The 21,608-nt window shown below is 48.5% G+C and overlaps 1 protein-coding gene across 1 annotated transcript in view; it reads right to left on the bottom strand.

Moving 5' to 3' along the window:
* SIK3 (SIK family kinase 3) overlaps positions 1 to 21,608 on the bottom strand; it is a 199,731-nt gene that overhangs the window by 35,163 nt on the left and 142,960 nt on the right. Inside the window, exons 5-6 of the mRNA XM_049778200.1 lie at positions 12,352 to 12,476; positions 11,874 to 11,997 (exon numbers count right to left, since the gene is read on the bottom strand). Of these exons, the coding sequence (XP_049634157.1) occupies positions 11,874 to 11,997; positions 12,352 to 12,476 (249 nt within the window). The remainder of the gene's footprint in view (positions 1 to 11,873; positions 11,998 to 12,351; positions 12,477 to 21,608) is intronic.

Here is a 21,608-nt window from a genome sequence, read left to right as displayed (position 1 = left end):
GTAAGGCGTTTGCCTTTTATGCAGGAGGTCATCGGTTCGAATCCCGGCGTCCCATATGGTCCCCCGTGCCTGCCAGGAGCAATTTTTGAGCCTGGAGCCAGGAATAACCTGAGCACTGCCGGGTGTGACCCAAAAACCACCAAAAAAAAAAAAAAAACCACCAATGGAGGGGCTGGAGCAATGGCACAGTGATAGGGCGTTTGCCTTGCACATGGCTGACCCAGGACGAACTGTGGTTCGATCGCTTGGCATCCCTTATGGTCCCCCAAGCCAGGAGTGATTTCTGAGTGCAGAGCCAGGAGTAACCCCTGAGCATCACTGGGTGTGCGCCCCCCCCCCCCAAAAAAAGGAAAACTACATGACTCAGGGCTCTGCGAGCCTGCAGGGAAAGAAGGGCTGAGGAGATGCAGAGCTGTGAGGACAAAGGCACAGTAGTAAGAGCTGAATGGACCTGCCTGCTCCCTACCAGGTCACAGTCACCAAGACTGTGACAGAGCCCGCAAACAGCAAGCACCCAGGCCAGGAGCCAGGGACAAGAAGGAATTGGAGAGTGAGACTTCAGAGACTGTGATGAAGGGGATGCCGCCTGCCCCTTAAGCTCTGTGTGGGCTACCCAAGTACAGGGCACAGCAAAGCCATCTGGGTTTAGGAGTGGTCTGAAAGAAACTGAGTCATGGATTCTTTTGACCGCATAAAACTGCTTTGAACTGTGGGAATAGTAGGCATATGTGTGCCAGGAGGCAGGGGAGGAGAACAGGGGAGAAGGAATAACCAGGAAATAGATGCTTGCTTCCCCTTTTTTCGGGGTGAGGAGCTCCTAAACAATGCTTAGGGGCACCAGTGTCACTCCCGGTGATGCTGGGCCAACCTGGCTGGAGGTGAAGATAAGGACATGGTGCTGTTCAGGCTCTGCAGAGCGGGGGCAGGGGGCCTCCAAACCCAGGCCTGGCACTTTCCTGGACTATCTCACTGTTCCCCACAAATGCCTCATTCAGGTGCAAAGTCTGTTTTCCAATTAATACTAGGTATGTTCAAAGGTAATTCCAAAGTACTTAGTTCAAGAGCTCTTTATTTTCAATCATTTTTTTTGTCTGAGGACCACAACCTGGCAGTGCTTAGGGGACCTATGGGATAACAGGTATAGAAACCGGTTGGTTATGATCAAGGTAAGCACCCTAGGTGTTTGTTCTATCTCTCCGGTTGCTATTTCAAACCTAGTTGAGTCCCTGTATCACACAGTCTCCCAAGCTCATGCAGGAGCCCGGAGCTCTGACTGCATAGAAGCAAACACTGAAAACTACCAGGTGTAGTCCCCAAAATAAATGATGAACTAAAGCCTCCCCCCACAAAAAAAAAAAGGCAAGGTTGCAAAGTAAAAGAAATAGTGAATAATAGTTTTACACAACCTAAGAACATAGTATCATTGGCTAGTCCAACAACAACTCAGTAATAATACTCAGAGCTACTTCTGACTCTGTGCTCTGGAGGTGCTCATCAGACCATATGCAGTGTCAGGATGAAACCAGGGTTAGCTGCATGCAAGAAAAATGCCTTAGCAACTGTACTATCTCTGTGGCCCCAATTAGGGGCCTCCAGAAACCATCTAACTGGAGTAATACATAATTTGTATTGGATCTTGGAGTAAAACTGAGCCAGAAATATATTCTACAATAACTGATGATAGAATGTAAGACTATTTACAGGGCCAGAGAGATAGCACAGCCCATAAGGCATTTGTATTGTACGCAGCCAAGGCAGGTTTAATCCCAAGTATCCCATATGATCCCCCAAGCCTGCCAGAAGTGATTTCTGAGTGCAATGCCAGGAGGAACCCCAACAGCTGTGCTCCAAATCTCAGGAGCCCTGACACTTAAAATTTCCACTTCCATCTTCCTCTGCAGGGTTGGTGTAATTATCAGAGAGTTTGCTTGAGAAACATCATGGGGGCTGGAGAGTACAGGGGTAGGGCACTTGCACTGCCTTGCATGCACCCAACCAAGATTCAATTCCTGGCATCCTACAAACTTCCAAGCTCTCCTAGGGTCTGTAAGCGCAGAGCCAAGAGTAAGCTCTGACCATCATTGTATCCCCCAAACCCAAAAAAAATGAAAAGTAAAAATAAAATCACAATAATAAAAAGGACCAGGGTCAAGCTTTACCTACTGTTTACGTTAGGCAAAGCCATAGGACAGTGTGGGGAGGCTGATGACCTGAGACAGAGGATCCGTGTGTGTGTGCGCGCGCGTGTTGGGTTGTGTGTGTGTCACAGCTGGCAGCGCTGGGGGTTTACTCCTGACTCACAGGATCGGGGGACCATATGGAATTGGGGATAGAACCCAGGTCAGCCACATACAAAGCAAACACCCTACCCCCAGTAGGCTATTGCTCTGCCCCCCCCCCTTGGTAATTCTCGCACATAGGCCAGTGCCACCTAGACTCCTCTCCCAGCAGAGATTGCACATGCAGTTCCACTTGCCATGAAAAGCCGCCCTGCAGAGTGGAAGCTTCCTGGTAGCTCTGTCCAATGCAGCCTCCATCAAAGGCATTAAGGCTGCCTGGGGCTGGACTCCCCAGCGAGTGAGTGCTTATGCATTATTACAATTAATTAAGCCACCATGAAGTCTAATCAATAAGGCCTCAAAAGCATTGTCCACAGGAGGTCTTGGTGCACTTCAGCCAATGCAGGTTTTCACCGGACGTTAATTTTCCTCCCGTTAAATAAACTACCTGTCTCAGGCCGTCTCTATCAGGTGGTCTGGAGGGTGAGAAAGACGACCCTGAGTTATAGGAGGCTTCAGGCGAGTTTCTCGGCCACGCACAGTGCACGGACTCATGCTCAGAGCTGCCCTCTGTTGAATTCCCTCTGTGGGAGAGGGCATCAGAAGAGGCACAGACTAACCAGGCAGGCAGGGTATAGCCTCAGCAAGGACGCCAACAGCTAGTGTCAAGCTTGAGCCCATTCACTTAGGCTCAAGATTTTGCCTAACAGTTCTTGGGGTATCTGACTGCAGAGACGGTACCATTTGTTTTGAAAATGGTTTGTTTGGTTTTGAGTTTTTGGGCCACACCAGCAGTGCTCAGGAGTTACTCCTGACTCTGCACTCAGGAATCTCTCTTGGTGGTGCTTAGGGGACCATATGGGATGTTGGGGATGGAACCTCGGTTTGCCGCATTGCAAAGCAAGTATCCTCCCTGCTACGAGAGAGTACAAGTATTAAGGCACTTGCCCTGCAGGGAAGCAACAGCCCCATTGGATCCCCAATACCACATATGGCCCCTTGAACACTACCATGGTCAGTCCTGAGCCAACAGAAGCCTTGAAGCACAACCAGGTGTGAGCCCCACCTCCACCCCACCAACCACCATCACATTGGTCTCAACCAACCTTTTAAAACCAGAATTCATGGGACCTGGCAATCTACAGATTAACCTGTAACAAATTTAGAAACTGTAAGAATTAAGAAACCGTGGGGCCGGTGAGATGTGCTAGAGGTAAGGAGTCTTCCTTGTAAGCGCTAGCCAAGGAAGGACCAGGGTTCGATTCCCCCCCTGGTGTCCCATATGGTCCCCCCAAGCCAGGGGCGATTTCTGAGCTCTTAGCCAGGAGTAACCCCTGAGCATCAAACGGGAGTGGCTCCAAAAACCAAAAACCAAAAAAAAAAAAAAAAGAACTAAGAATTCAGATCAGGGGCCGGAGAGATAGCATGGAGGTAGAGCGTTCGCCTTGCATGTAGAAGGATGGTGATTCAAATCCCAGCATCCACATGGTCCCCCCAGCCTGCCAGGAGCAGTTTCTGAGCGCAGAGCCAGGAGTAATCCCTGAGCACCACTGGGTGTGTGACAAAAAAAAAATTTTTTTTTAACTGAGGTTCAGATCAGGGGAAGTCCTGTTCGGGTTTATGGAAAAAAAAAAAAAAAAAGAAAAATTAATGTATAGTTCTGATGCCAAGAGGCTTCGATTCTATATGCTATATAGCGAGGGATGTGGCTCAGCGTTAAGGTACTTACTTGCCTTGCATAGCAAAGACATGCATTTGATGCCAAGTTGTAGCAAAAATTAACAAAAACAAACAAAACAAAAACAACAAAACATACAAAAAAGCTGACTATTGTATAAACAGATTCTGCTGCAAAAAATCTTAATAAATGCATACAATTGTCATTATAGCTTGAACAAAGTCTTAAGTACAGCTTAGCAGGCCCCTAATGAAGCACGCATCAAACAAACAAGACCAGGCCTAAAAACACCCCCTACTTCTGAGGCCCCTTCATTCCACACATGGCTGACAAGAAAGAAAAATACAGAATTCTGGAACTAACTGGATGCACCTGTGTAGCGTGCTGCCTCACACAGAGCTCCAGAGTCTCTGAATTCAACTTGCCTGGAAGCTGGACCATGCATGGGGCCTTCCTCACTCACTTTGCCTTCCAAGCGCTAATTTATAAAACTCTACCAGCTCTGCTGGAGTTTTTAGATTCTTTTGGCAGAAAAATGGAGAAATTTAGCTCCAGTCTATAACATGAGCCAATTGAAAAAAAAAAAAAAGGAAAGGATTCCCTCTACTCCATGATCTTCCTGCATGAGGGGGGAAAAAAAAGAGAAAGCGAACAAGTGGGGGGGAGGGAAGGAGGGAAGGAGGGAGGGAGAGAGGGAGGGAGGGAGGGAGGGAGGGAGGGAGGGAGGGAGGAAGGAAGGAAGGAAGGAAGGAAGGAAGGAAGGAAGGAAGGAAGGAAGGAAGGAAGGAAGGAAGGAAGGAAGGAAGGAAGGAAGGAAGGAAGGAAGGAAGGAAGGAAGGAAGGAAGGAAGGAAGGAAGGAAGGAAGGAAGGGAGAAGAGGGCAGGAGAAGGAAGGAAGGAAAGAAAGAAATTCTAGAACCTGTGAGATATTATCATGCCCAGAAGTTAGAGGTGTAAGCAGAAGTCAAGGTTGGATACCAGGTTTCCTTCACATGAATCAAGTCAAAACAGACTAGTGGGTTTGGCTCTTGCAACAGCCTGAGTTTGCCAGGGTCTTGGCATTCCTGAGAAGTGGCACAGGGACACTGAGGGAAGCAGAGAGGAGGGCAACTGCTGGGGGACTGTTGGTCTACTGGTCCTCACTCTATTCAGAATAACTTTTTGTTGGTGCCGAAGCATTCTTTGGATTGATCTCTTAACCTACCTGTTCTCCCCCACAGGGTGCTGTCTGGCATTTCCCAATATAAGACCCCGAGTCTCAGGGAGAAACCGCTTGCAGGTTCGGTTTTTCCACTCCTGAGCTATCTGCTTCTTAGGAGCGGAAGGCTTCCATGTGGAAGTTCCGGAACCTATTTTATTTACTTAATTGTGTGTGGATTATTTCCTGTGTTGGAAATTTATGGGACATGACGCTTCCGCTTCAGGGGACGATATGTGGTGGAACAGATCTGAACTGAGGTCAGCAGGATGGAAGGCAAGGGCCTGAACCATCGTTGGAGTAACCATTTTTCACCCTAATCAAGATGACTTCTTTACATGTGTATGCTCCACCTGGGCAGGAAGAACTTCTAGATTGCTCCCCTAACTCTACCTGTTTTCCACCCGTGGGGGTGGTCCTACCCTTCCCAATAAAAACCATGGGTCATCGAGATTTTGCCCGCTTGTTCCACAGCTTGCCTGTCTGCTTATAGCTTGCTGGTGGCAGAAGTTCCTGAACCTATTTCCTCTCTCTACATTGGTGTGGATTATTTCCTGTGTCACTGTTACTTCCAGACCCAAGTCCCCCAAACCAGATATCTATGAAAACATCTTGGGACATGTTTAAGAAAGGATTTTTAAAAAGCTGTTTTGAGAATGATGTATGCACAACCAAACCTATGACACTTTTACAGCCAGCAGTATTCTTCCCAGAATTAGAAAATTTCCACACCACCAAATTGCTACTAAAGATGTTTTTTTCTTTTTATTTCCCCAGCTTTTACCATGCCATGCAAATTAACAGCCACTTTTATAGCTCCTTTATGGGGTTCCTGCTTCTTTCAGAGAACAACAGAACAAAACTTATACAGCCCTTCTCAATTTTTGAACAAAAAGGAACAGTTAAGAGGCCGGAGTGGTGGCGCAGGCGGTAGGGCATCTGCCTTGCATGCGCTAACCTAGAATGAAACATGGCTGGATCCCCCAGCGTCCCACATGTTCCCCCAAGCCAGGAACGATTTGTTTGTTTGTTTTTGTTTTGGGGCCACACCCAGCAGCACTCAGGAGTTAGTTACTCCTGGCTATCTGCTCAGAAATAGCTCCTGGCAGGCATGGGGGATCATATGGGACACAGAAATTTGAACCAACCACCTTAGGTCCTGGATCGGCTGCTTGCAAGGCAAACGGTGCTGTGCTATCTCTCCGCCCTGCCAGGAGCGATTTCTGAGCACATAGCCAGGAATAACCTCTGAGCATCACCAGGTGTGGCCCCAAAACAAAAAAGGTGGGGGGTGGAGTTATTAGTTTACACCTTGTTTTACCCAAAATGAAGATCATCCCTGGTTTCTTTGTATCTGTTTGTTTACATGTTGGTTTTACCCAAAACAAGGACAGGTCTCAACTTCCTCTTTCTTTTCCACCAAGTTTTTGATTTGTCAAGTCCACCTAGATAGGTACTTTGGTCTCTCACTGGACCTTCCCCCTCCCAGGTGAAGTTAAATGAGTAAATAAACAAAGGTCAGTTTGGCAGGCTGAGAGAGACCATGAGGCAAGAAGCCACTCAACTCCATGATTCTTTCCTAACTGGCTTGGTTTATTTTCCAACCCCAGCTCACCTGGGGTTGGAAAAAATGGCATGAAGATTTATTTTACAGACCACTGTATTATCTTCTCCAACCCCTGTTAAACATGTTATTTCTACTTATAGGTAATGACCTGTTTGGGAGTAAAAGATGACATTTAGGATAAATATGTTGACATTTTCTGAGCTGACAGACATCCTATTGCAAACATGAGTTCTCTCTCTCTGCATAGTTTCAATGCTCTGTCTGGAGGTAGTATCTGAGAACTCACAGGATAACCCAAGAGCCCTGGATAGCCTGAAGCCATGTGTGTTGTATGTGTGTGTGTTTAAGAATGACAGACCTGGGCCCAGAGAGATAGCACAGCGGCGTTTGCCGTGCAAGCAGCTGATCCAGGACCAAAGGTGGTTGGTTCGAATCCTGGTGTCCCATATGGTCCCCCATGCTTGCCAGGAGCTATTTCTGAGCAGACAGCCAGGAGTAACCCCTGAGCAACGCCAGGTGTGGCCCAAAAACCAAAAAAAAAAGAATGACAGACCTGAAGCCGTGTGTGTGTGTGTGTGTGTGTGTGTGTGTGTGTGTGTGTGTGTGTGTGTGTGTGTGTGTGTAACAAGAACACATACACACAGGCGATACTGAGGACACTAGTGATATGTTTTCTTGTCCTTTTTGTGCAACAGTGAGTGGGGTGGAAGGGATCACCAAATTTGAAGAATATCACGTATGCAGAAAAAAATCTGACAATTCATTTGTGTGGTGACACAGAGCTCAAATGATTTCAAATGTAAGAGAGATTTTATAAGCACAAAAGCCCTGAACAACTGCAAAGAGTAAGAGTATGTTGGGGGGTAGGGGGTGGAGCAAAAGCACAGCATTGCGGCATTTGCCTTGCATGCATCCAACCCTGGACAGACCCTGGTCGATCCCCACCATCTCTTATGGTCCTGAGTCTGCCAGGAGCGACTTCTGAGTGCAGAGCCAGGAGTAACTCCTGAGGCTGCCAGGTGTGGCCCCAAAACAAACAAACAAACAAACAAACAAAAAAGTGTATTCTGAAGAAGTCTAGAAATAGCTCCTGGCAGGCACGGGGGACTATATGGGACACCGGGATTCAAACCAACCACCTAAGGTCCTGGGTCAGCTGCTTGCAAGGAACTGAATATACTCACACAACCAAACATGCCCAGCCCAACCCCAAGTACTGTTCCAAGGAGCAGTGGGGCGAGTGGACCAGACACTGTCAGGTGGGAGGAGGCTGAGAAGAGAAGGGAAGTGGTTACAGACCTCCACCGGGAAGGCCCCATCAGGGATTATGCTCTGGGAAAGAGTCAAGCAACCCAGATCCTGGGATTTCACTAGAAATGGAAAGATAAATAAATCAAGCAAATGAACCAACAAATCAGAACAAATCTTCAGACTCTACAAACTACATGATGGTGCTCTGAGAGTAAGAAGGATGGAGAGAAGATTGGAGGCTAAATGGAAAGGAGACAACTGTGTGATGGGGACAGTGAAAATAAGACCATTGAATAAGTCATAATAGCCTCCATAAAGACCAAGAGGCAAACCTAAAACATGCAGGTTCAAAAACCAGTCTTACTTCAAAACAAAAATAAATAAGTAAAAGGGAAAGCAGGTTGAGATGTTGGGGTGGGTAGGAAGGGCCAGGAAGGGGCTCACAAAGGCACTCAAGATGGGAACTCAGGGCTGCAGCCAGAGGAAGGAAGAAGAAATGAGGTCAGTGTGGGGCCCTGTGCAATATGGCAATATCTTTGCATCTGTTTTTAACCGATTACTGGTTTATGCTGCCATCTGAGTTCCCACAACAGCCCAGTGACCCTGTTCTCTGCTCTCCTTGCCCCATCACACTACCCTCTCCTAACTTCTGAACCCTGATTTGTTCTCAGTCACTTGGAGACTGGACAGAGCCCCAAAGGGTTTTTCTTTTTTTGTTTGTTTATGGATCACATGAGGTGGGGCTCAGGAATTACTCCTGGCAGGCTCGGGAGACCATATGGGATGCCGGGATTCAAACCAGGATCCATCCTGTGTTTGATGCGTGCAAGGCAACCACCTTACTCCTGTGCTATCGCTCTGCCCTCTCCCCAAGGGTTTCTTATAGGTTCTGTTTCTCTATAAGGCCTGCTCTGTTCGAGCTTGGGACCACACCACACAGCTGTGAGAAAAACCCGGGTCTCTGAAGCAGTTTCCCTAAGCTCCACCTAGTGTGAATCCAACCAAATCAGCACCTGTGGCCATGGTTCCATCCCCGCATCAAGATCACAATGAAACGTTGGACTCATGCCATGGTAAAAGAAACCCAAGGAGTGATTCATGAAGGAACGATCATTTCTCTCCCATCTCATTGCTTCCCTGATTCTGGTTTTGAGTTGCTGAAGAGACTACACCACACCAAGTGGTACTATGGGTGGGTAATGCTGTATCTCCCAGTGCCAAGATGCAAACTTAGGAACCATCTCCATATGCAAGGTGGGTACTCTGCCTCTGAGCCACCATCTCCCCCATCTGAGCTTACAGGGAGCCTTCCAAAGAACACAGCTTACTCAGGAACTAGGAGAAGACCAAGGGAACTGTCTACAGAATGGATGGAGCTGGGGCTGAAAGAGACCAAGTGGCAGGCAGGTGGAAAACATATTTCTTGTTTAACTGTTTGGGCTACACTAGCAGCACTCAGGTTCTGCACTCAATGATCACTCCTGATAGGGCTCGGGATCATATGGAGTGCTGGGAATTGAAATGGGGTTGGGCCGGGTCCTACCCACTGTGCTGTCACTCTGGCCCCAGGAAAGGTATTATGACATGATCGCTGATGGTATTGTGAACCATCAATAAAATCGAGGGGCTGAGGCCGGAGAGACAGCATGGAGGTAAGGTGTTTGCCTTTTGTGCAGCAGGTCACTGGTTCGAATCCCAGCATCCCATATGGTCCCCTGAGTCTGCCAGGAGCGATTTCTGAGCATAGAGCCGGGAGGAACCCCTGAGTGCTGCCGGGTGTGACCCAAAAACCAAAAAATAAAATGAAATAAAATCGAGGGGGAAATGTTTGTTTGAAAGTCATGGTCTGGGCCACTAGAAAGTGGGAAATGGCTTGGAGGCAATGGAAAGCACTGGGAGAATGTTGCAGGGGAAGTGCTGAGTCTGACACAAGTTGCTGCTTCTAAGTACCATCCATTGCCTTATCTGGAATTGAGGAAGGAGTACTGAGCTCTGGACTGTCTGAACTGGGCTGTGGGGTGAGGCTGGGCCTGGCTGCAGGGTGGATGCTGCTGCTGTTCACCTGCTATCAGTCAGGATATGCCATGAAGCTAAATGGCAGCAAGTGAGTGTCCAGGGGACCCTGTGTCCCAAAGGAGCGAGCTGGGCCAGAATAGTGTTCACCCAACCAGGGCAGTGAGAACAGGGGCTTGGAAAGGCAGAGTACAGAGCAGAGGGCTAGAAGTTGGAGAAAGAGAAAGAAGCACAGAGGCCTGAGGCTGACCCAGGCGCAGGAAGATACTGAAGAACCTGGTGTCTGAACTGCAAGGACAAAAGATGTTTCCAAAAGTCAGGGTTGCCCAACACCATGAACCTCTCTGCCAGCCAAGTCTCTCTTCCACCCTAGTCAGCCACCTGAGGTGCAGATGCCAACCCGAGTCCCCCACAATCCTTTTTGTTTTTGTTGTTTGAGCCATACCCAGTGGTGCTCAGGAGTGACTCCTAGCTCTGTGCTTGGGAATCACTCCTAGTGGTGCTTGGGGAACCATATGGGATGCTGGGGATCAAACCCAAGTTGGCCATGCACAAGGGAAGCACCCTCCCCGCACAGGACCCCATAGTCCTCTTACTGGCAGCAAATCCCACAGTCTGCTGGAGACAAAAGGCCTGGCCCAACCTCTCCACAGCTGTATTATCTTGGGAAAATCACTCCATGTCTCCTGGCTTCATTTTGATCCCTTGTAAGATAGGGAGGAGAGAGCCTCTCCTATCTCAGAGGTGTTTTTATGATAATTAACTGAGCTAAGGCTTGTGAAAGGCTTTGAAAAAGCCTACCATGTCTGCAGGATCTGTTGATTTGAGCCTTCTTCCAACCACACCTCTGTACCCCAGTGTGGGAATTTGCCATCGGTATCTCTTATCTGGATGACAGAAGTCTCCAGCATTCAATCCTCAAGAGAATGAATCTCTCTTTCAATCCATGGTCTCTCTTCAATATGGATTCCCCTTTCCCGTACTTCTAAGCAAATTGTGTTCACTAAAAACCATCTTCACAAAACACACAAAACAAGTCTCTTAACAACTCTCTACCTGCTTCCTTCAACCCAGTAACCCCTAGACCAGTGGGGGGGGGGGGGGGAAGTCCACAGATTATATTTCAAATAAAATATTTTGCTTCTAAAAGTCCTTATTATTGTTCTTTGGGTAGCTGTTTTGTCTTTGGTTTGGGGCCACCTCCAATGGCAGTATTCTGGGATACTCCCAGTCTGTGCTCAAGGACTGTGCAGTGACTGGGATGGACCCTGGGGCTCCTGGCCTGTGCCCACTCACAGGAACTCCAGCTTCCTCCAGTTCAGCTCTGTAAGGACCCAGCTCAGTCCTGCCTAGACCTCTGGCCTCCAGTGCTTCCTTCTCTGTAGTCTGAGGGGCTGTAGCAGCTAGGGGGGGGGGAATCCCTCAGAACTCAGTGCCCCCCAGCCTGCAGAGCTGCTCTCATCCCCATTCCCTCTGCCCTCCAAGTTCTCTCTTGTTGTTAGGGGAATCTGAGATTAGGAATGAATTCTAAGGAAACCACCAAGTCTAACAGCAGTTTGAAGGGTTTAAATTAGAAAACACAAGCTTTGCCAGCCAATTTCTATCATTTCTGAGGCTTGCCGATAGCTTTGAAGTGGGCCTGCTATCCTTGCTTCAAGAGATACCCCCAGGGAAAGTTCTTCTGCATCAGACAGCAGGGGTTGAGGGTTCTGCTCGGGCACATACTCCTGGTGCAGCCACACCCCACTGGTTGTTATGTGCCAATGTGGGTTTACTAGGGGGTATAGAGGGGTACAGAGATAGGCCCTGCAACAGACAGGGCTCAAAAAGACCACGAACTCAGCCCCACGTCTCCAACCCCAGCACCCTCCAGAGTGGCCTCCTTACCTGTGGACATGAAGAAGGGGATGCGGAACTTGCCACTCAACACCCGAGCCCGAAGGTTCTGCAGTGTGCTCCCATCGAATGGCAGGGCCCCACACACGAGCACATAGAGGACGACGCCCAGGCTCTGCACCCCAAAACAGAGAGCAGTGACCATCAGTCACATCATGGGGCACAGGGCAGGGCTAAGAGTCACGGGCAAGAAAGGGAACAAATGGCTCTCTCGGGTAACTGGCCAGCTTTACTGAGGCTTGCCTTTCTCTTGCTTACATGCAATAATTTTAGGAGGAAATATCTAAAGTTTCTTTTTCTCGACTCATCCAAGGGGGCCAGTAGCAAGGAGGAGGAAAAACTTCATATGCTCTTTGGAGCTCACTTCCTAATGCACCTTGGAAGCCAGCTAGGGAGCTGGGGACCTGAAGCAGGGAGTGACCAGCCCGAGGATGGCGGCTGCTGGGGTGTGCAGGGAGGGGCGACATACCCAGATGTCCACCTTGGGGCCGTCGTACTCCTTGCCCTCAAAGAGCTCGGGTGCAGCATATGGGGGGCTGCCACACCAAGTCTTCAGCAACTGCCCAGGGGTGAAGAGGTTACTGAAGCCAAAATCTAGAAAAGCAAATGACAGAAGGCAGGTTACTAGGCGCAGCAGAAACCGGCTCCCATTCTGTGGGCTGCTAGATGCCTGGAAAAAAAACTGAGACACAGAGAGGTTAAGCTGCCCAGGGAACAGGGCCACTGAGGAAGCATAAGGGTATTTGCATCCTTTGCATCTGGCCGCAAAGGAACCGAAGACCAAGGCATGCCAGGGGAGCTGGTTGGAGTTTAGAAAAGGTGGATTGGAAGATATTTCCTTGCTGGCACATACATGTTTGGAGACTTGTTGGGAGACTTGAGTAGTGCCAATCATACTTGAGAATGGGAGAATTTGGTGGTGGGACCAAGAGGTGAGCCCCACAGAAATCTAGAGCAAAGAGAGTCACAGCAGCCCACACCTTAGTGGAGGACTGAGAAGGGTGGCAAAGCAATGAAAGTGGGGGGGGGGGGATGTCCTTTGTCAACAAGAGTCTAATGCTGGGGTTACCAGACACCAGAGCTCTGGTCCCCTCTTTGGAGGAGGCTGGGCTGGTCCCACACTTGGGAGACAAAGTGACTGAAGGGCCAGAGGAATGTGAGGGATCACAGTGAAGGCCTACATGTAGCTGACCCTCATTCGATGCCCTGACATAGCCCCTAAGCACCACACTACCTGGGGAAGTGTTGAAAAAAAACATATTAATTACAGAGTCCTGGATGGAGGTGGATGTTGGTGAGATGAAGGGATGGGCCTTTCTCTGCCAGCCAAGGCTGTGCACCTGCAATCCCCTCCATCCGGAGCATCTGAAGTTCAGGATAGCCTTGAGGTCCACAGGCAGTTTGGTTACAGGAAACATCAACTTTATTCAGTCCCTAGCCACCAAGTGTGGCCTTTAATCTTAAACCTTTTTTTTTTTTTTTTTTGGTTTTTGGGCCACACCCAGTGACGCTCAGGGGTTACTCCTGGCTATGCGCTCAGAAGTCGCTCCTGGCTTGGGGGACCATATGGGACACCGGGGGATCGAACCTCGGTCCGTCCTAGGCTAGCGCAGGCAAGGCAGACACCTTACCTCTAGCGCCACCGCCCGGTCCCAATCTTAAACCTTTTAAGCATGCTCTTTTCAGCTGCCCTGACATCTCAACTTGTTTCTGCCATGTCTCCTCCAGCTTCTCCCTGAATCACAGACTGAGTCCCCCTTTTGCCCTGAGGCAATCCTTTTTGTTCTTCCAAAGACCCCTCCCAGAAATAGGCTGATCTATCTCTCAGGCGAGTAAGCCAAAAAGTTAAGGAAGGGGAGTAACAGGAAGGCTCCAACACTCCTAAGTTAGCAGCCCCTTGGGCCCGGAGAGATAGCACCGATCCAGGACCAAAGGTGGTTGGTTCGAATCCCGGTGTCCCATATGGTCCCCCGTGCCTGCCAGGAGCTATTTCTGAGCAGACAGCCAGAAGTAACCCCTGAGCACTGCCGGGTGTGGCCCAAATACCAAACCCCCCCCCAAAAAAAAAGTTAGCAGCCCCTTTCTTGCAACCTGGCTCCTTTTGCTGGTTTTCTTCCCCAGGTGCCCCCCTCCCAGTTCCCCTCATCTCCTGATAGCAGGAGCAGGGAAAAAAGAAAAGGGGACAGCAGAGGGACTGCAGGTACATTGGGAATGTTCTTGGGCTGGGTAACTGGTTTTTGGATCTGGTGACTTAGTCTATAATAAATTATATATGGGGGGTGAGGGGCGGTTAGGTGACTTCTGGGCTATTAAGGGGCTACTCTGACCCCATCCCAACCCCAACTCTATGTTGCTGCTGCTCCTGGCACTGCCCGGGTGCCCTATGGTGTTGGTGATGAATTTAGACCTGTGGCCCTTTGAGACAGCATCTTAGAAATGCAGTGTCTATATTTTGGATACATCACCCTTGTGGTAATAATAGTGTCACTTGGTTGACCTTTACAGACTGACTTGACTATGTGCTCTGTGATGAGTCAAACCAAGGAGAGGGTTCGGGCGTCTGGAACACATGCTGTGCATACAGGAAGGCCTGGCTTCAATTGCTGGCTCCACAAGATCCTCCATGCATGGTTAGGAGCTACTGCCAAGCAGTGATCCATAAGTAGCCCAAAGCCCCCCTCCACCTCTGTAACCCTCCAAGAGAGGTCAAAACAACACAGAAGCTCTGGTCCAGATCACCTGACACCTGCTGGAGTTCTTGCACATTGGGCTACTCAAGCTTGCTCTGACAAGCCTTCCTAGGCCACTTTTCCACTGGGTCTCTTCTCCTCTCACATTTGAAACCTCACTCCTGTTCAAGGGCCCAGACATCTGTGACTTCCGGTAGGAAGCCGTAACTGACTAATACTGCAATACACCATGGTAATGTCTTCCTCCTCCTCCCTGTCTTTGTGACACAACAGCCCAGCTCTACTGGGTTTCTGGCTGACTCCTCTGCGCTATGTCCCCACCACCTTTGGCCAGAAGAGTGCTGCTTCAGTAGCCTGGACTCCATGCAGCGTTTTGATACACAGCAGGAACTCAAGGGAGAGTCACTAATGTCTGAACATCAAGGCCAAATTCGCTCAACAGCCCTGACTACCTGGCATCTTCTCACACTGATAGGGTGGCTGGCAAGCACCAGCTTCCACCTCGCCATCTCCCCCAGGTTCTAAAATTAGCTTCATCATCAAGAGGGACTTAGAGGTCAGGATCACGGCTGGCACCAGAGAACTAAATATTCATGTGCATCCACAGAAAATAAATGCTTTTCTGTCCAGTCTTCCTGGATCTCCGCAGAACTGCTCTCCACTTCCTTGCTCCACTCCTCTCACTTTGCATTTCTCCTTTATTAAGTGTACATGAGTGGAGTTAGAGAGAGCGCTTGTTGCATACACATACATACTTCTCCTATCTCCTTAAAACAACTTCATCTCAAGTAGACTAACCCCTCTCATTGCTTCTCTCACGCCAGTGACAATATTGAACCACAACAGGTACTTAATAAATGTTGACTACAACGAAAGCTGCTTTAAAAAGCTCTACCACAATTTCTTTTTCTTTTCTTCTTTCCCCCTTTTTTGGTTTTTGGGCTACACCCAGCGGCGCTCAGGGGTTACTCCTGGCTCTACACTCATAAACCGCTCCTGGCAGGCTTAAAGGACCATATGGGATGCCTGGATCCATACCTGGAAGCCAGGTCTGTCCCGGGTCAACTATATGCAAGGCAAGTGCCATACCGCTGTGCAATCACTCTGGTCCCTCTACCACAATTTCTAAAACACAAACATTTTAATTAACAAGTTTGCATGCGGGCCCGGAGAGATAGCACAGCGGTGTTTGCCTTGCAAGCAGCCAATCCAGAACCTAAGGTGGTTGGTTCAAATCCCAGTGTCCCATATGGTCCCCCATGCCTGCCAGGAGCTATTTCTGAGCAGACAGCCAGGAGTGACCCCTGAGCACTGCCGGGTGTGACCCAAAAAAAAAAAAAAAAAGTTTGCATGCTCTGAATGCAGTTAATATTTTTTATTTAAAAAATAGTTGATCAGGGCCCGGAGAGATAGCACAGCGGTGTTTGCCTTGCAAGCAGCCGATCCAGGACCAAAGGTGGTTGGTTCGAATCCCGGTGTCCCATATGGTCCCCCGTGCCTGCCAGGAGCTATTTCTGAGCAGACAGCCAGGAGTAACCCCTGAGCACTGCTGGGTGTGGCCCAAAAACCAAAAAAAAAAAAAAAATAGTTGATCATTTTTGTTCATTTGTTTTGGGTTTGGGGCCATGCCTGGCTAAAGGCCTTACTCTTGTCTCTATCCTCAGGGATCACTCCTAGGAGGGCTTAGGGGACTAAACAATCACATGTGGTACTGGAAGCACTGACCTTGGGTCTGTGCAAGGTAAGCAGCCTACCTACTATCATTCTGGCCCCTATTAATATTTTTTCTAAAGAGAACAGGAACATATTACTGAAAACCCTACACATGAAATTCAGCAAAGTAGATGTCCCTGGGGAGTACATAAAAAAAGGGAATTCTTAAATTCTCCCCTTTAGAGTGGCTTGTAATGACCTCCTTGCACAGAGCAAAAAAGAAACACTCCTGGGCTCAATAATGACCACAGGCTGACTTAATGTTGGTGTGGTTGCAAAGCAGGGGCCAGATGAGAGAATCAGGGATGGGGGAGTCTGTGTTTTGAATAGAGATCGTGGCAATAAGCCAAGTAATTCATTAACACCAGTCAATACCCCCTCCTCCCCGCTCTGCAGCTTCAAGTACAGAGGACATCGGGCCTTGACCCACGCAAAGGCTCGATAAACAAACTCTTGCATTCTGCACATACAGACTGGCACAGAACTCTTTACTGGATCCAAACACAAAGCCTTTTTGGTTTGTTTTTGTATTTGTTTTTTGAGCCACATCTGGCTCAAGGGTTACTCCTGGCTTTGTACTCAGCAATCATTCTTGCGGTTCTCAGGGGACACTATGAGGTGCCAGGTATCAAACCTGGGTCGGCTGCTTGGAAGGCAAGAACCCTCCCACTGCCCTATCTCTCCGGCCCCATCTAATTCGTTTTTCAATAAAGAAGACCTACCATAATCATTTCACCTTCTCTTCAACAAACACATGCTCTAAGTTCACTGACAGTGAAAGCATTTCTGCATCCACATCAGTATGGGCTCTGCGCCGCATCGTTAAGTGACAGCCCTGGCCAGCTCATCATCCATGCAGCTAGGACACAACTGATTTTCTGAACATGGGCCTTGTCAATGTGGGGAAACCTGCAATTATTAACATCCAGCCCAATCTGGAACTCATTTGGAGCCGCTCAGTTCCCTCTAATCAACGCAGCAGGGACTGAACAGCGAGACAGGCAGGCTCCCCCCTCCCCACCCGCTCAGCAGTTCACCACTGGGGATATTCTCTACACATTTTAAGGAAAAAAGAGAAAGAAGTAGTTAAAACCCAAAGTGGTTTATTTCTGGGTTAGTTTGGGAGCAGCGAGGAGGACTGTTGGTATTTGTGGAAGAGGAGGAGAAATAAGGGAGCAGGGTGGACAGAGAACTAAGAATTACTTAAGGATTTTTACGGATTTTAGCTTCACTTCTCTTCAGAGAAGACAACTGACTCAGCTTCAGGATAATTTGCCTGGAAGAGAAGATTCCCAAGAGCCACAAGGAAAGAAGGCCAGTTCTTGCTGACTGGGATCACAGATGTCAAAGGGGGTCCAGAATGGAGTTTGGCGGCAGACTACATGCCTTACATGTAGGGGCTCAAGCACCCAAGAGACACACTATTCCACTAGTCTTCCCTCAGCCCTTCTCCCACCATCACTGGCCTAGCGACTGGAACCCTGGGGAAAATGCCAGCAGCAGTGGAACGAACATACTTGTTAGAAAGGGCTGGAGAGGAGGCTCAAAGGGCTCAGTGAATGCTTTCTTTGCATACAAGATGCCTGAGCTGAGCCCAAGTTCAGCATATCCTCTGTGCACTGCCAAGCATGGCCCCATAAAACCAAACAGGCCCGGAGTGATAGACAGCAGTAGGCGTTTGCCTTGTACATGGATGACCTGGGATGAACCTGGGTTTGATTCCCAGCATCCTATATGGTCCCCCAAGCTTGCCAGGAGCAATTTCTGAGCATAGAGCCAGGAGTAACCCCTGAGTGCTGCCGCTGAATATGGCCCAAAATAAAAAAAAAAAATTTTAGGGGCCAGAGAGATAGCATGGAGGTAGGGCATTTGCCTTGCATGAAGGATGGTGGTTCAAATCCCCGCATCCCATATGGTCCCCAGAGCTTGCCAGAAGTGATTTCTGAGCGTAGAGCTAGGAGTAACCCCTGAGTGCTGCCTGATGTGACTCAAAAATCAAAAAAAAAAAATCTTTTTTTAAAAAACCAACTTAAGCGGTCAGAGTGGTGGTGCAAATGGTAAGGTATCTGCCTTGCGTGAGCTAGCCTAGGACGAACCGCGGTTCGATCCCCACCAGCATCCCATGTGGTCCCCCAAGCCAGGAGCGATTTCTGAGCACAGAGCCAGGAGTAACCCCTAAGCATCACTGGTGTGGCCCAAAAACCAAAAGAGAAAAAAAACAAGAAAAAAGAAAAAAGACAACTTAAGTGTTATTAGGTTCTAATACCTGAAACTCAGGAAATGGTATTTTTACTCACTAGAATTATTCACCTTAGTTATTCCTTCTTCAGTATATGAAATCTCACAGAATCACTTACTTCCCTCATCAATAAACACATTTTTTAAATCATTGGAAACGGTATTTTTATCCGTTGGATTTATTCACCTTATTTTGGCTCTGGAGCTATCTTTACTCAGAAAGTCCTTCCAGATTTGCTCAAGATCTTCAGATTCTTAAGATCTCTTCCATTCAGTCACAGCCCGTAAGCAAGTCCCTCTGTTCCCTCACTCATGTATGTAGCATGTGCTCACAGAAGCCTGCCCCCGCTGGTAGGCAGAACAGGCATTTCCCTGTGGGAAGATGCACTAACTCACGAACAGAAGTAGCACTTAGCTGAGCGGGCAGGAGCTGGAGAAGTAGATGGCATGGGGAAGAGGTGTGCTGGGAGGGGGCAGTGCAGACTGAGCACTTTGAGGGAGCACCTCCATCCTGTGTCATGCAGGCCAGGCTCAGAGAGAAATGTGGGGCCAGAGTGATAGCACAGGATCTGGGTTCTATCCCCAGCATCCCACACGGTTCCCAGAGCCTGCCAGGAACATTTCTGAGAGTAGAGCCAGGAGTAATCCCCGAGCGCAGCCAGCTGTGGTCCAAAAACTAAAACAGAAACAGAGGCACGTGGCACAAAATGAATGAAATGGCAGCAGTACCTTTTACAAAATGATAAAACGATGGATCAGTGGCCTTAGGTTTCAGCTAGTGGTGCCTTTCTTTCTTTTCCTTTCTCCTGTGCCCCTGAATGTACACATTACCAGGCCCCAGAACTTGCTGAAGAATGAGCTGCAACCTCTGTGTCGGGCACTGCACAGACTGGTGCAGAACATGCCCTCCTCTGTGTTTTCTCCCATAAGACTTAGTTCATAACCTGTAGGATTTACTCATGTGAACAGCATGGCTCAGTGGATTTTTAGTATATTCTATCATTTCATTATTATAAATATGAGTCACACTTCAATTGCAATTCAATCGTTTCGCCCATTAATACTGGAACATTTCTATCACTCCATAAAATCCAGTACTGGGCCAGAGGACATGCTTCACATGCAGGAGACCAGGGTTGCATAAGGTCCCTCAAGCATGAGCACTGAATGGGACTAGCCTGAGCATTTCTGTATAGGAACCAGACTCCGCCACAATGACAACAATAAAGAACAAGATAATGGTGTGCAGCTGCACTGCAGAGGGTGCTGGAGTAATGAAGAGGTCAGTTTCTGAGAGGGGTCTGGAGAGATAGTATTCTGGGGAGGGCATTTGCCTCGCATGTGGCCAACTCAGGTTGGATCCCCAGCATCCCACATGGTCCCCCAAGCATCAACAGAAATGACCCCTGAGCATAGAGCCAGGAGTAACCCCTGAACACCACTGGGTGTGTTCCAAAAACCAAACAAATTCCAGTTTGTATATTCAAAGATATGTTCTTCTTCCTATAGGATGCTTTTATGATTTCAGAAATCATTCAAATTATTGATAGAAAGGTTTTATAAAATATCACCTTGAGGGACTGGAGTGATAGCATTTGCCTTGCACATGGCCAACACAGAACGGACCCCGATTAGAATCCCAGCATCCCATATGGTTCCCTGAGCCTGCCAGGAGCGACTTCTGAGCACAGAGTAGACCCTGAGTAAGGCTGGGTATGACCCAAACCCCCCCCCCCCCCCAATCACCCTGAGTTTAAAAAAGCAGCAACAAATAACAACCAAACACCAAGACATTGAATAGTTATAGAGAAAAGTTCTCAGACACAAAGCTCTCCACGGAGACACATTACATCCCTTCTTATTCAGTGACTACAGAAAACATGACGGCACACAGACTCCAGCAAAGTGGTGGTACTCAGCTGGGAAATGATGGGGTGAGGGAATACTAGCTTTGCATGTGGGAACCCCAGGGTCAAGTCCTTGGCACTGCAAGGTCCCAGGACCCTGCTGGGTGTGCCTTACCCCCAAGACAACATGACATGATAATTCTGTAAAGGATTATAATAGAAAAGAGAGAAACTGTAGGAGACTGGTTAAGATGGACACTCAGAGCCACACACACAAACATGTGGGTGGAGTCACACCCCATCCCCAAGGGTCCCCTTCTGTCAACATTGAGTCTCTTTCCAGCCCTGCAAACCCCATTGGTTAGCAAGCTGGGACAGGATGGTGAGTCCCTCGCAATACGCAACAGCAGACTTTCATTTGAACCATATGTCCCTCTTCTAGGGTGCTTTAAATACCAGAGTGTTACTATCAATTCTGAAATGCCAAATTTCTTGTTGCAGACAAGATCAGAGGGCTACACAGAGAGTCAGCAATCACCCCCAACATAGATGTAGGTACCTCATCCAGTGGACATGTGACTGAATTAGGAGACAGAGGGAGGAACCACCATAAGATAGTTATCACAGAAACCTATTTGTTCCGCTCCACTGTAGAATCACACCCTCACCTCTCCCCTGGCTGCATTGGAGAGGAGCAATGGAGAGGAGTGACAAAGAGATTAGGCAGGAGAAAGTGCAGGGTTTAAGGTATTTGCCTTGCATACTTAGCTGACTTGATTCCTGGCACCCCTTCTGGTCCTCTGAACCCCACCAGGAGTGTCCCTGTGTGCAAAGCCAAGTACTGCCAGAGTGGCCAAACCAAAAATGTGAAGCAAACCCCTCTCAGAGGAGCCTGGGCCTCATTTCTTGGCTGCGTAATATAAACATCTAAGAAAATGGGCAGGGGCCGGGTAGGTGGCGCTGGAGGTAAGGTGTCTGCCTTGCAAGCGCTAGCCAAGGAAGGACCGCGGTTCGATCCCCTGGCGTCCCATACGGTCCCCCCAAGCCAGGGGCGATTTCTGAGCACATAGCCAGGAGTAACCCCTGAGCGTCATAGGGTGTGGCCCAAAAACAAAAACAAAAACAAAAAAAAAAAAAAAACACCAAGAAAATGGGCAGAAGGAAAAGTGAAATGGGAAAACACTTATAAATAAGCTCACCAGAAGACACTGGCCTAAAAGCCTGCATTTCCAAAGCTG

Source organism: Suncus etruscus, chromosome 8, assembly GCF_024139225.1.
Source record: "Suncus etruscus isolate mSunEtr1 chromosome 8, mSunEtr1.pri.cur, whole genome shotgun sequence".
NCBI lineage: Eukaryota > Metazoa > Chordata > Mammalia > Eulipotyphla > Soricidae > Suncus > Suncus etruscus.
The sequence above is the reverse complement of the archived record's forward strand: the minus strand, read 5'-3'. Positions and strand labels throughout refer to the sequence as shown.